A 14,400-nucleotide genomic window follows, 5' to 3' on the forward strand; every position below is an offset into this window, starting at 1 on the left:
CTTGTTTGTACTGTATTATTGACTGTATGTTTGTTTTACTCCATGTGTAACTCTGTGTCGTTGTATGTGTCGAACTGCTTTGCTTTATCTTGGCCAGGTCGCAATTGTAAATGAGAACTTGTTCTCAACTTGCCTACCTGGTTAAATAAAGGTTAAATAAAATTTTAAAAAGAATAGAAGTGCATCTGTATATTATGTAAAACAAAAATAGCTTTGCAATATCTTTCTGGTATATTTAGCTGTTGTTGTGTAGTGGTTGTACTGTGCTGTATGTTTATCTGTCTATGTGAATACTTTAAGTCTAATGTTACATGGCTCTTGCACTATGTTTGCAATGTTTGCAAATTATGTGCTGCTAGTATGTCTAGGTGAATAATTGTATATTGACATGATGTATGAGACAAATAAATTCTTAATAAAAGTAATCATCAGTCATCAACTTAGTACAGAAAGGAGAATTAAAGCAGGAGTGGTGGTTATTATTCAAGACTCATCAGTAAGCTTGTCATTTTAATAGACTTACTGCTGGGAAGAGGGAAGTCTATGCTTCCTGTGTTTGTCCTTGTCTTCCTTGTTGGCTCAATAACACTGACATCTGTACTCAGTTGACCTAGCCATTTATTCACTTTGTTAGTCATAAGTATATTTGCCTTGGCGTGTGCTTCAGCACTATAAACTGAGCTTCCATCTTCAGAGGGGGTGCCACCACTCACTGAAACATAAAAGCAGGGTTGAGTAAAGCCCCTCATATTGTGTGCCTTTCTTATCACACAGTAAAAGTAGTGCATTTGTGTGGTATGCACTTGTTGAATAGGTATATATAATAAAAACATGCAAGGTCCAAGGTTCTCTTTCTTTAAATCAAAGTTACTGCTGTTATCTTTTATCTTGACCATCTTCTCGACTAGATCTTCCCATTCAGTTACAGATATCGTTTTTTCTTCATCATCTAGATCCTAATTTCTGGTGAGGCAACTTCTGTTCTTTGCCACCAATTCCTCCTTCTTCTCCAATAGCTCTGTGACCTGGTTTTGTTCATGTTATTGAAAACACATTTCTCAATGAGCCATTGTAGGGCCTCTCCTTCACTTTCATTGTGCTGCTCAATGGCATGGTCTCCTAGCACCATGGTGTGTCTCCAGACTGTCTCACTGAGCATACCCATGTGTTCCTCTGTGGTTCTTCTTTCAACTTCTTTGAAGCAGACGCCAGTAGGAACGACCAGAAGGAATGCATGCGGTTGAGGCACACAGAAACACACTGTGAGCTTTCTCCAGTTTCTCTATCTTTGGAGTGTTGATCTCAGAGGTTGTCCATCTTCCTGGTATGTCCAACAGTGAGCTGTTGTCCTGCCACTGCACCCTGCCCCTCTAAACACTCAGATGTTACTTGCTCAGTCTGAAATTCCCCCCTCACCGGGATGGTGTTGCCTGCTGAACTTTTTCCCACTCATTCTCCATCCCAGAAGAACAATCCTGAGTTCTGAGAGGTGGATTGCAGGTTCTGTGAAAAGAGTGTAGGGTGGAAGGTGAGATACAAAAGTTCCCTGTACCATTTATTTATTGAAAGAGACTGAACAAAAATAGTGTTAGTATTTATTATATCTATGTTTAGGCTTATGTCAAGTAGGCCTAAGTGACATCCTAAAAGAGAAGTTGGTCTTTGCAATATGTGAGAGAAATTTGGCATCTACAACTGAAGAGTTTCATTCCAAAACGCTATATATACATTTCCAGAAATGTTGGTACATTTGCTTTTATTGATGAAAGAAATTATGAAAGAATGTGTTTTGTTCACTATCTAATCATGGCAAGGGGCTGTTCAATGACAGACATGTATTTGTTTAAAATGTATCATTGGTTTAATTTCAGAGACAAATAATCATGTTTTATGTGCTATATAACCACCTCACTCTCAGAGACACAAGAACTACTGCTAGGTTTTGCACAGTCAAATGTAATATAATTACATGTGACATCAATATATATATATATATATATATATATATATATAGACAATTCAATACAGTAATATGAAATCTGTATGTAAAACATTTACATTTAACATATAGCATATGCTCGTATCCAGAGCGACTTACAGTAAATTAATTAATCTTAAAATAGAGAGACAACCACATATCACAGTCAAATATACAGGATATGAACATTCCATTTCAGCTAAACAATAGATATATAGCATTTTGCAAATACATTTATTTTCGTACACATCTAATATCTATGAATTACAAGTCTGAGAACAGTAATATTTTACACACAAATAAGCAATAATTTCTGATTACAAAACACAAATGTGAAAAATTGGTGGATATAGCGTTTTAGAAAATAAATTCTTCAAATGGTTGAATTATTAATGTGTGTGATACCTCTGTCACAAAGGTCAATTAAGCTAATAGAGGAAAGGGGTCAAAGACCACAGTAGTCATGTGGGTCTACTGCAAATGGACCACTGCACTGGTCTTACCATTTTCTTTGATCATATTTCGTTGCTCTTGCACTTTCAACATCCTCTGTTTCCCTGTCAATCGCTGCTCTCCTCTTCAAGGTCTTGTAAAACCTACTGTAATCCCATTTCCTATCACCATGCTCTCCACCTTCCACAGAAGCTCTGTGGTCTAAGGGAGATCATTCCATTTAAGTTCAGCACATGATGCCTTTGATCACACTGTTTCAAGAGCAACTTGAGAGCCTTCCCTTCTCTTTCCATGCTTAATGCCCTCTGCTTTATGTCCTCTAGTAGGTTCTCTGCAGTGAACAGCACTTTCCTGCAGAGTTCTTCAAAGCTTTAGTCTTTCCCAGCAGTACTGTCCTGCGTTCAGATGCCAAGAGATGAAGTGCTGGAAGCCATATGACACAGTTTAGGGTTGGGTAAGTAGGCACAAAACAGAAAATGTTTTTGAAATGCTTGCTGCTGTTGAGACTTGAGACAAATTAATTGACAAAGAACATGTGGCAATAGGGTTCCTTATTGAAACTAACCATTTAGAGAAATGTGGCTATTATTTACCTGTTTCTTTCCATCATCTCCTTTATCTTCTCCAGACGTTTTACAACTTCCGAGTATTTTCCGCTTTGCGCATATTGCCAAGAACATGATATTTGTTCTCACACTGGAGCCACTGGAGGGCTTCCCCCTCCCTTTCAATCTGCTGCTCAATTGTTATTTATTGTAGGCTATCACCATACGTGAACAGGATGCCTCGAAACCATCTCACTGAAAAGACCCATGTGTTCTTCCACTGCTCTCTTATCAGCTTCTCTTAATGGCTCATCGGTTGGGATTACCAGGAGGAATACGTATGCCACTGGACGGCACAGACAAATGCTATGTTGAATCTCTTCTTTAAACCATTTTGGAGTGGTCACTGTCAGAACACTGATCCAGTGTGGTGTTTCGATCACTGTGACCACCATACAGTGTAACTGGTAGTACAACTGACTGCTTTGTGCAACTGACTGTTTTTGCCTACATTTCTTTATACCCAGGATGGTATTTCTAGAGGAACTCTTGCCAGAGATTCTGCTGCCAAGAAGCACAATCTTGACTTCTGGTAGTGCTTGGCCTCACAGAGAAAGAGAGCAATCTCGGGTTGCCTTTCCAGATATGAGCAATGGCAATATGAAACTTGAGCAAATCATGACGTTTTTTCCTGCTTCCTACAAACATTATACTGTATTGCTGGTGTCTATGTCAAAAATACAAAAACATGCTTTGTCTCTCTTTGAAAATGTAGGATTTACCATGACTGGAAGGCATGCAAAAACTTGCCATATTTCCATGATCACTCATAGCCACCAATTTATTCTGGGGTTGAGTTGAAACTGATATCATACTACCAGCTACACCCAGTTTCATTTGGTACAAAGTACAGATATGTCAGTGCCTTCTATGCACAGGTAACAATATAAACCTAATCAGCATAACAGTAAAACAACAGCATATATAATGCTTCAGGCCGTACTTATTTTCCACCATAATTTGCAAATAAATTCATAAAAAATCATAAACTTGCACAATTGGTGGCTGACGAAATAACTTTTTGCCCCACTGTAGTTGATTCTACGAAAGTTGATAGTAAAGTTGAATCTGTAAGTAGGGGGGAAATAATGATCAACATCTAACGGACTCTTGAGGAATGTGTTTATTTAGCAAATAAACTCACTGGAGCAATTTAATGATGAGTGAGGGGCTTTAGGGGTGGTTTGTTACTGTATTGAGTTAGAATTTTGTTTTATGGTTTGCCAGCAAACCCAGTGGTAAATTTGAATTGGTAAGTTCTACACTCCTTTGATGGGCACTACCTGTGATTCAATGTTCACACATTTATAATGATAGCCGAAGACGTAAGAATGTAAAGTCTGCATCCCAATAACAGTACTAGAAATCTGAATTCCAATTACATTTTCAGTTTTTTAAAAATGTAATTGTTGGATCTGCTGTAGTTGCTTCAGCCATCCTCTGTCCAATGACCTTTGTGAGACATATGATTACAACTGAAGTCCTTTAGATATCAAACTTTTCTTCACAAATGAAATGTCCATTCTCCTCATAGTCTTCGCGAGTGACCACCATCTCATCAAAGTCTGGGTTTTCTGCCAGGAGCTTGCCTCCTTCCCATGGGTAGGAGATTGGACTACGGACAGAGAAAGGTAACGTGTTCATTTACAAATCAGTGATAAGATTTTACTCCCTAAATAAAAATGTTAAGCCTTGAAAAGAAGTTGCAAACTGGTGTTTATTTCTCGTTCACTCTTCTAAATAGACTCACTTGGGTGGCTGCAGCACAGAAACCTGGAAGTCGGTGGGGGTGAGGGAGCGGACCTCTTTGTACACCCGATCTCTGAACCCTGGGAACAATGTGTTACCCCCAGTGAGGACAATGTTCTTGTAGAAGTGGGGCTGCATCTCTATACAAGGAAACAGGAGAGAAAATTACATTTTATTTCATTGACACCTCTTCACCCTTCACCAATCTCTTGTATGGCTGTGAGTGAAAGTGTGATGACTGTTCTTTCTCCTACCCTCTGGCATGTTGTTGATGGAGTTGACTAGCGCTTCAGGGATGCCGATCTCATGGATGCCGATGTCTGAGGGGTGAAAGAGCATCTCTGGGACGGCAAACCTCTCATTGGCCAAGCGCAGGATCTGCTCTCCAGTCTTGTATTTCCCTGTGAAGTTCATCTCCTCTCGTGGCTGGGGAAGACACAGAGGATGGTCAGAGAACAGGAGACTACTCCATCCACAACCTCCTTAAATTATAAAGTAAATTCTGCAAAAAAATAAACGTCCCCTTTTCAGGATCCTGTCTTTCAAAGATAATTTGTAAAAATCTAAATAACTTCACAGATCTTCATTGCAATGGGTTTAAACACTGTTTCCCATGCTTGTTCAATGAACCATAAACATTTAATGAACATGCACCTATGGAACGGTTGTTAAGACACGGACAGCATACAGATGTAGGCAATTAAGGTCACAGTTATGAAAACTTAGGACACTAAAGAGGTCTTTCTACTGACTGAAAAAACAACAAAAGAAAGATGCCCAGGGTCCCTGCTCATCTGCGTGAACGTGCCTTAGGCATGCTGCAAGGAGGCATGAGGACTGCAGATGTGGCCATGGCAATAAATTGCAATGTCCGTACTGTGAGATGCCTAAGACAGCGCTACAGGGAGACAGGACGGACAGCTGATTGTCCTCGCAGTGGCAGACGACTAACAACACCTACACAGGATCAGTACATACGAACATCAAACCTGCGGGACAGGTACAGGATGGCAACAACAACTGCCCGAGTTACACCAGGAACGCACAATCTCTCCATCAGTGCTCAGACTGTCTGTAATAGGCTGATAGAGGCTGGACCAGGGGCTTGTAGGCCTGTTGTAAGGCAGGTCCTCACCAGACATCACTGGCAACAATGTTGTCTATGAGCACAAACCCACCATTGCTGGACCAGACAGGACTGGCAAAAAGTGCTCTTCACTGATGAGTCACGGTTTTGTCTCACCAGGGGTGATGGTCGGATTCGCATTTATTGTTGAAGGAACGAATGTTACACCGAGGCCTGTACTCTGGAGCGGGATCGACTTGGGGATGGAGGTTCCGTCATGGTCTGGGGGCGGTTTGCAGGCAATCTCAACGCTGTGCGTTACAGGGAAGACATCCTCCTCCCTCATGTGGTACCCTTCCTGCAGGCTCATCCTGACATGACCCTCCAGCATGACAATGCCACCAGCCATACTGCTCTTTGTGTGCATGTTTTCCTGCAAGACAGGAATGCCATGGATGTCCTCCCTGTAACACACAACGTTGAGATTGCCTGCAATGACAACCAGCTCAGTCTGGTGATGCTTTGACGCACCGCCCCAGACCATGATGGAACCCCCACCTCCAAATCGATCCCGCTCCAGAATACAGGCCTCGGTGTAACGCTCATTCCTTCGACGATAAACGTGAATCCGACCCTCACCCTTGGTGAGACAAAACCGTGACTCGTCAGTGAAGAGCACTTTTTGCCAGTCCTGTCTGGTCCAGTGATGGTGGGTTTGTGCCCATAGGCGATGTTGTTGCCAGTAATGTCTGGTGAGGCATGGCCAACGAAGAGCCCAGATCTCAATCCCATTGAGCACGTCTGGGACCTGTTAGACTGGAGGGTGAGGGCTAGGGCCATTCCCCCCAGAAATGTCTGGGAACTTGCAGGGGCCTTGGTGGAAGAATGGGGTAACATCTCACAGCAAGAACTGGCAAATCTGGTGCAGTCCATGAGGAGGAGATGCACTGCAGTACTTAATGCAGCTGGTGGCCACACTGACTGTTACTTTTGATTTTGACCCCCCTTGGTTCAGGGACAGATTATTCCATTTCCGTTAGTCACATGTCTGTGGAACTTGTTCAGTTCATGTCTCAGTTGTTGAATCTTGTTATGTTCATACAAATATTTAAACATGTTAAGTTTGCTGAAAATAAACGCAGTTGACAGTGAGAGGACGTTTTTTTTGTGCTGAGTTTAGGTGTAACAATGAACGGAAAGTGGGTTCAAATAAATGCGTGTGAAGAATCCATACCTTGCAAAAGCCCTTCTTGATGGAGCTGAAATCTGGTAGCACATAATCTCTCATCACTGTGTTGTCCTCTCCTTTTAACCTGCAAACAGAGTCGATCACCACCTTTAAATCAACACTCACTCAATGGTCTCACTTATCTACGGACATAACTGCTTCAATTAAATAGTAGCCTACAAGTTTGGGGCGGCAGGTTAGCGCGTTGGGCCAGTAACCGAAAGGTTGCTGGATCGAATTCCCGAGCTGACAAGGTAAAAATATGTCATTCTGCCCCCAAACAAGGTAGTTAACCCACTGTTCCCCGGTAGGCCATCGTTGTAAATAAGAATTTGTTCTTAACTGACTTGCCTAGTTAAATAAATGCACATACAGACTTGTGTCTAGTTTAGCAGGCGAGACGATGCTCTAATAAAAATGAAAATGTCCTTACTGTGCTATATCCATGTCCTTGTAGAAATCCTGGGATACATAGCACACATCCTCTTTCACCTGATTGATCACATGGGTCTCATCCATGACATGCAACTGCCTGTTGAGGAAGGACATTCAGCGCAATAAAATTATATCAATTACAATTCTGCACAAACACGTGACATTGGAGGAGCTGTATAAAACTATGGACACAATAGTCAATGTCAGTTTGACATGACAATCTTACCTATATGAAATAATCTCCTTCAAATGATTGGTCAGTAGCTTGCCTCCTACGTTGATCCTACCAAGGGAAATAAAACGAAATTATGGTCAAATCAAAGTAGTGCTACATGCTAATAGCTAAATCCCAAAACCATGTCGCATTAGCTTTAGGACACAGCACAAATAAATAACACCAAAGGCTACTATATTTCATAAAATATGTATTTTTAAGACGTCCATGTGGAGGTTACAGGTTCGGTAAAAGGTGTATATAATACAATTGTGATCTGAAATATTCCAAACTCATTTTGAATCATGTCGTGGCACGTTTTTTAAAATTATAGTACTTTTTGTTAACATTTTTGTACTGTTAATGTTGAATAGCAATAGTGTTAACCTGCATATCCCATCCTTCATTTTCTTCCCCCTGCAGTAGGGGACTATGTGGGTGAAGGAGAAGCCACTGTCCACCACGATGCAGCACAGCTCCTGGTTGTTCATCTGGAAGTAGCGGTGGGCGCTCAGGGATCCAGCTGAAACAGAGAAGACATCCGCATTACACAGCCAAGTAGGAATAATTTCTACCATTATCACAGCCAGGTCTGTATCATCATAATTTAACTTGCATGGGGTTGAATTTATCATTCAGTCACAGTGTAAGATCAAAATATAGATATCTTAGATCTAGCATAGTTACTAATTGAAAACACACAAGCCTTCAGCCACTGGGGAAGTCCTTTACTGAGTACATTGAACTCACCATTAATTCTGAGAGCTGCTTGGAATTGGTATTCCTCAAACAGGATCTCATTCATGGACTCCTGAATGGAGGTGAAGTTGAAGTAGGGCTCTGTGATCACTACACTGGTGTCTGCAAAGTCCACCTGCAGCCATAACATACACATTGCAACTTCTTCCCCACTGTTATCAATCTCCACCCATCTTCAATTCCATAGGGTTACTTACACAACATTTGTGATTCAGCTAATTGTGGAAAATCATTAATCACAACACATTGGATCAACAGCACCTTAAACATTTCCTTTCCAAAGAGGTGATCCCACACTTTTCTTTGGACATCCCAATTAACAAGGTAACCCTGCAACAGAACAGACAATAAAAAGCATTTTAGTCTATCGGATGCAGTGCCCCTTTTGTCCGCCAAGCCTAGGAATAATTTACTGGCAAGATGCAGTGCAACCCCCTGGACGACACGGCCAGATCACGTGCGCACCTTTTGGAAAGGGAGAATGTAGAAAAGTCCTGAGGGATCCTTGATTTCATCCAGTTGGTTGGCGGTAAAAGTCTTCAGCCTTGACGTCTTGGAGCGAAACTGACAATTTGGGATAACGCTATGGGAAAAGAGAAACAAGAGCACTCTGCTTGAAATCGAAGAGGTCTGCCGGTTAAAGAGGTAGTTTAGGATTTTACAACTTAAAGTTAGATGGTTCCTCATCCTGCAAGTAGTCTATGGGCCAGGATAAACTGTAATCAATGGTTCGGTTTTCATTACACAGCCACTACAAACCGAACTATCTTTAGATTTGTTTTTTACATGCCCACATCACTTCCGTTGATCTTAACTTGCAGTGGCTTAAGTTAGCTGAAGTTTGCAGTGGCTGTTTAAAGAAAACCAAACCGTGCACTACAATTTCTCCTGGATCGAAAATAACTTTCAGGGTTAGGAACCATCTAAAATCAAGTTGTAAAATCCTGAAATACTAATTTAAAAGGTATGAATATTATTATAAATGCCCCATTAGCTAGTACGACTATTTTTCTATTACCCAAATTAAAGGTTTTATTACTCCATTGTTTACAAACAAGAACATAAAAAGCTTCAAAATATCATGTACATGTCATGAAGTGTCAGTCCTTGCATCTAGCTAGAGAACAGTCTATGAATTTGAGAGGGAGCTCATTTCCCTAGCCCCATCTGTATAGATGGGTTAGCTGACAAATTCAGGAAAACGATGTGCACGTATCAATGGGGCAGAAATCCAGGAGTTTTTGTGATTCTGGATGGCCAGATAGCTACCAACAATGACAAACCTCCCTGTGGGGAATCGTAAGTGACTGGTTGCAACAACTTTAATCAAGCTGTTTATACCATCCTGTCTTGTTCTGACTGATTTCATGTCAATGCTAATATGGATAAAATCTAGTTAACCAATAAGTAACGAAGTATTTGAGAGACAAGTGCTCATTGTGGAAATGTATTTATGTTAAATATAAACATTGGAGACGAAATATAGTTTACACGTTGTCAACAATCTAAGAATCCCGCATGTTTTGCCTCAGTTGCTGCTGAACAACCAACCCGTCCATACCAAAACAAGTGACGGGGTTCCCGTTTAGCTCAAAAACGAATCACAGATTGAAGCTTGAACCATCCGATCTGATTATTCCCTTGAAATTGGTCACAATAATAATCATTTTTTTCTATAAAACATCGAACAATAAAAAGCACAACGGTATGTTGAGCCAGTTATATTTGTTAGCTCGCATCATAGCTTGTAACGTTAATGTTACCTGACTTTTTCGTGGCTGTATCCAATTTTGGCCGAATAAGCTCCGTTATCAAGAACTAAAGTGGTCATTTTCTGTAACTTGCGACTTTACCAGGGCCGCTTAAACTGTAGTTCAATAAACAATCAAACTACAGTAGCTAGCTACATAGCTGAGCAAATATCGAATGTATCGTGCGCTCTTCTAGCGTGCTTCTTTCTGGCCAATCATAGCTCAAGATATGTGTCCTTCCAATAGTTGGGCCGGGAGGAAGCGTGTCTGATAACAATAGTTCCGGGCCTGTACCAACAAACATGGGCATTTTTTCGCATCTTGAAAATCACAATCCACTAAATTCCGACAGTGTAAAATATACGTCTACAAGGTCCTCCACAATAACATGATCAAACGGGGGTATGCAACCTTTATTGTAATAACATTTGGTTAAAAAAAAACTCAGTTGCTTACATTTCAGAAATGGCAGGTATTTTTTATCATTATTTTCATATCAGTACATTCATTTTGTTTAACATCTCACCCAAAATATGAATGGCCAATGCCTCCACACAATGTACCAAAGACATTAAATCATTTTTGTAACCATACATTTGATCAAATTCTATCCCATTGAAAAATTCACCAGGCATTACATATTTGGAAAATGACAAAATAACATTTCCATGTGTCAGAATAAGGCTTGACTTCAGAAAAATTAAATTAAGTTCAGTCTTTCACAATTAATTTGATGAGAATTCAAAAACATAGAAACTATTTCTAAAATCTATTGAGATGTTCAGAAATCCTGAAGTGAGTATACAGGTTATCATTAGTTCCACTTACTCATATTAGGCTCCATATTTAAACTAATCAACACAATGCAATGTCTGAACTCTGAACTAGGTTTTGTGGGTGAGGTTACTGATAGTAAGGGTGGTAGCGGGACTGGTCTGGGTGCTGGGGAGGACCAGGCATCTGGCTATGGGGTGGGGGCCCCTGCATGCAGGGTGGGTGAGTGCCCCTGGGGGCTGGCCACATCCCTGGGCTCAGTCCCCCGGGCTGATTAAAGGGCGGGCTAAGAGTGCCCCGATCCTTCTGCATGGAGCTTGGATTGTAGTGGTGGGGAGGGGGCGTGTTAACAGGAGGACCACCGTGTTGGGGCAGGGGGCCTGGGGGAGGTGGGTGGTTCATGTAGGGAGGCATCTGGCCCATGATGTGTCCAGGAGGTGGGGTGATAGGAGGCAGGCCTGAGGACATGGGAGGGACCTGGTTGTAGACCAGATGAGGTGTCCCGGAGCCCTGAGGCAGGTGCTGCATAGAGTGGCTGAGGGTGGGTGGCGGCTGAGGGGTGGGCCGTAGTGCTGCTGCTGGGGTGGGAGGGCCAGCAGGTGGTGGGGCTGGCCAGGGTAGTCTCCCTGATGCTGGTGGGGAGGGGGCATGCCCTGGGCAGGCTGGGGAAGGGGCGAGTCCCCAGAGTCATCCTGAATGGGCACAGTGATGAGGTTGCTGTGCTTGCGAGTAGTCAACGTGGCAATGCGGAACGTCTCCTGACCCAGTGGGGGGCGATGGAGACCAGAGGGTCCCAGTTCAGAGGAGGGGGTTGACGGCGAGGCGGGAGGGGGCTGACCATAGGGGTCGTGTACCTGCAGCTGTGGGGGTATGAGGGGGTGTCCTTTGGCCAGGTGGGGCAGTGGTATTCGACGGAAGTGGTCAGGTGGCTCTGAGGCCAGTTGTGGATGCAAGGGCTCTAGGCGTGGTAGAATGCCCCCTCCTGCAGCCTTGGATGCCCTCATGTGTCGGTGGTTGACATGGGCCTGCAGGTCGCGCTGGGACAAGTAGGTGCGCTTGCAGCCCGGAACGATGCTGCACATGTAGAGGAGGCCCCGCAGGCACTGCTCGATCCGCTGGACCGGATCTGTGCAGCTGTATAGGGTGAGACTAATCTCAGGGGTTTAGTAAGGGAAGTGGAGCCAGCGACAACACACGCATTACATCAACACATGCTTTGAGACTTAGCAGAGAGACTAGACTGTGCACTCACAATGTGAGGGAGATAGCTCACAACAGTTCATGACTAATTTAACTTGTACGGTATAATCGAACGCAAAGGTTTGAGAGGCAATTTACCCTGGACACATCTTTTCCATCTTCTTCTCATGGAGCAGGGCACAATCATAGCAAAATACATGCTTGCAGGGAATCTATGGAAGAGGAACAATGTTAGCACACATGAGCGCCAAGTGTCAAGCACAGGAGGCTGGTGAGGGGAGGACGGCTCATATTCGTGGCTGGAACAGAGTAGATGGATTGGCATCAGACACATGGAAACCATGTGTTTAATGTATTGGATACCATTCCCCTGATTCCGCTCCAGTCATGACCACAAGCCTGTCCTCCCCAATTAAGGTGCCACCAACCTACTGTGGTGTCAAGGCATAAAAATGAATGAATAAAGAGTGTGGATTATAGTTACTTGCAGAAATATTCCTAGTGAGGGAAGGAGGCATAAATTTACCATGCGTCCATAGAGCTTTATGGGAAGGCCACATATCTCACAGAAATGAACTGGCGTGTCGTCCTTTTCGCCAACCAGATTCAGCTGAAGAGACAAAAACGAATATTTTCACATTTAGCTGTCTTTGAAAGAATACACACAATATGCAGCCTGCAACATCATGATAGCGTTATTTTGGGTCGCAACAAATTAGAAGAGTAACCGTGTTTTAGAAGAAATATAGAGATGGACACTTACTTTGTAGTCCCAGAACACGGGCTGAGGGAACCTCCTCTGGTTGCCTAACGCATCTCCAGACTTGCGCTCAAATCTATCTTCCTGCTTGAACCCAAAGCCCTCTAGAACATTAAGGAATACAATTGACATGAATGGCAATTCTGGATGTGCTTCTCTCTCCTTCAAGCCACCATCATGCTTACCTTCATCATTAGACTGGGTTTTGGAGGGCAGTCTGCTTAGGGGTCTCTGTGAGTGGTTAACAGCCTTGTTTCTGACTGGCTGCTTGGATATCAGCTTAATGGGGATCCGTCTGCGTACATCAGGGCCCCCAAGAATGCCTGAACCATCAGTGCCTTGTAGATCAGTGTCTAAAAATGATCATATGTCACAATGTCAATAGCCATATGTGCACATTTATCTTTTTCAACTTGTTGGCTGTAACTGTTCAAACTAATGCTTGGGTCATAGATTATTATCTTCTAAGGTCTCTGCTTGGGCTAGTGTCAGTGGTCACAAAACATGCTTATATCCTGCCTGTCCAGTTTGCTTGTTGTTTGCATGCTAACGTCAACATGTTACTGTTGCATAGTGGTGTTACATGGGCTATTGGGTTGCATTTCTGTGGGATACTTATAGACCTTTACCTAACTACCAATATCAACTACAACAATATAATATGTATACAGCTAGCTAGCTAACGTTGGCCATAAGCATATAGCTACTATAGCTCGCTAGCCAACTGAAAATAATGCGAGCTAGGCAGTGCTAGCCCTCAAAGGCCTTGAGGCCAATACAGTTTCCTGTCTGTGTTTTCGGCTCTAGCTACCTACAGGAAACACTGCATAATAATAAAAGCCACTGCAACACAAAATGTATCATATGTACACCATACAAATAGAATAAATGGATGTACACATAGAAACTCCTCACCATTTTGGTACATTATCAAATTATTGACGCATTGCAGTATGGGAAAGGATTGTTCTTCTTCTTTACATTTGTATTGGCCGATCGCAACCAACTGAAAGGCGTATACAGCGCCACCAACTGTACTGGAGTGTGAGGCCAGTCGCAGCCTTCCTAGTCACCTACTGTAGTTCTCTTATCTGGTCGTGTGTTTCTGCCTACTGTTCTGGAGTGCGAATTCATTACACGATGTGAGAGAAAAAGGGAAAGGAAAAAAGACTGGGAAAAGGGAAGAACAATTCCCCTACTGCCTAACCTGGGGCGGCAGGTTAGTTGAATATTGTTTTTATTTACTTTTTTGCTCTTTGGCACACCAGTATTTCTACTTACACATAATCATCTGTACATCTATCACTCCAGTGTTAATTTGCTAAATTGTAATTACTTCGCTACTATTGGCCTATTTATTGCCTTACCTCCTTACTCCATTTGCGCACATTGTATATAGATTTTCTATTGTGCTATAGACTATACATG

The 14,400-nt window shown here is 42.5% G+C and overlaps 1 protein-coding gene and 1 pseudogene across 2 annotated transcripts; both read right to left on the bottom strand.

The window, feature by feature from the left end:
• Nucleotides 1–4,141: 4,141 nt before the first annotated feature.
• On the bottom strand, nt 4,142–10,480 carry actr6 (actin related protein 6). The gene is made up of 11 exons (XM_035789700.2): nt 10,251–10,480; nt 8,953–9,070; nt 8,749–8,817; nt 8,479–8,602; nt 8,116–8,251; nt 7,741–7,797; nt 7,513–7,611; nt 7,086–7,164; nt 5,040–5,211; nt 4,787–4,925; nt 4,142–4,651 (listed from the first exon to the last, which is right to left on the bottom strand). Exons 1-11 carry the CDS (start codon nt 10,316–10,318, stop codon nt 4,522–4,524), a joined length of 1,191 nt encoding a protein of 396 aa, XP_035645593.1. The 5' UTR covers nt 10,319–10,480; the 3' UTR covers nt 4,142–4,521.
• Nucleotides 10,481–10,636: 156 nt separating this feature from the next.
• On the bottom strand, nt 10,637–14,004 carry LOC118395777 (E3 ubiquitin-protein ligase Hakai-like; annotated as a pseudogene). Its single transcript, XR_008066522.1, has 6 exons — nt 13,888–14,004; nt 13,158–13,325; nt 12,976–13,076; nt 12,739–12,822; nt 12,351–12,424; nt 10,637–12,161 (listed from the first exon to the last, which is right to left on the bottom strand). The product of XR_008066522.1 is annotated as an E3 ubiquitin-protein ligase Hakai-like (transcript).
• Nucleotides 14,005–14,400: the final 396 nt, after the last annotated feature.

Source organism: Oncorhynchus keta, chromosome 17 (assembly GCF_023373465.1).
Source record: "Oncorhynchus keta strain PuntledgeMale-10-30-2019 chromosome 17, Oket_V2, whole genome shotgun sequence".
In the NCBI taxonomy this organism is placed as follows: domain Eukaryota; kingdom Metazoa; phylum Chordata; class Actinopteri; order Salmoniformes; family Salmonidae; genus Oncorhynchus; species Oncorhynchus keta.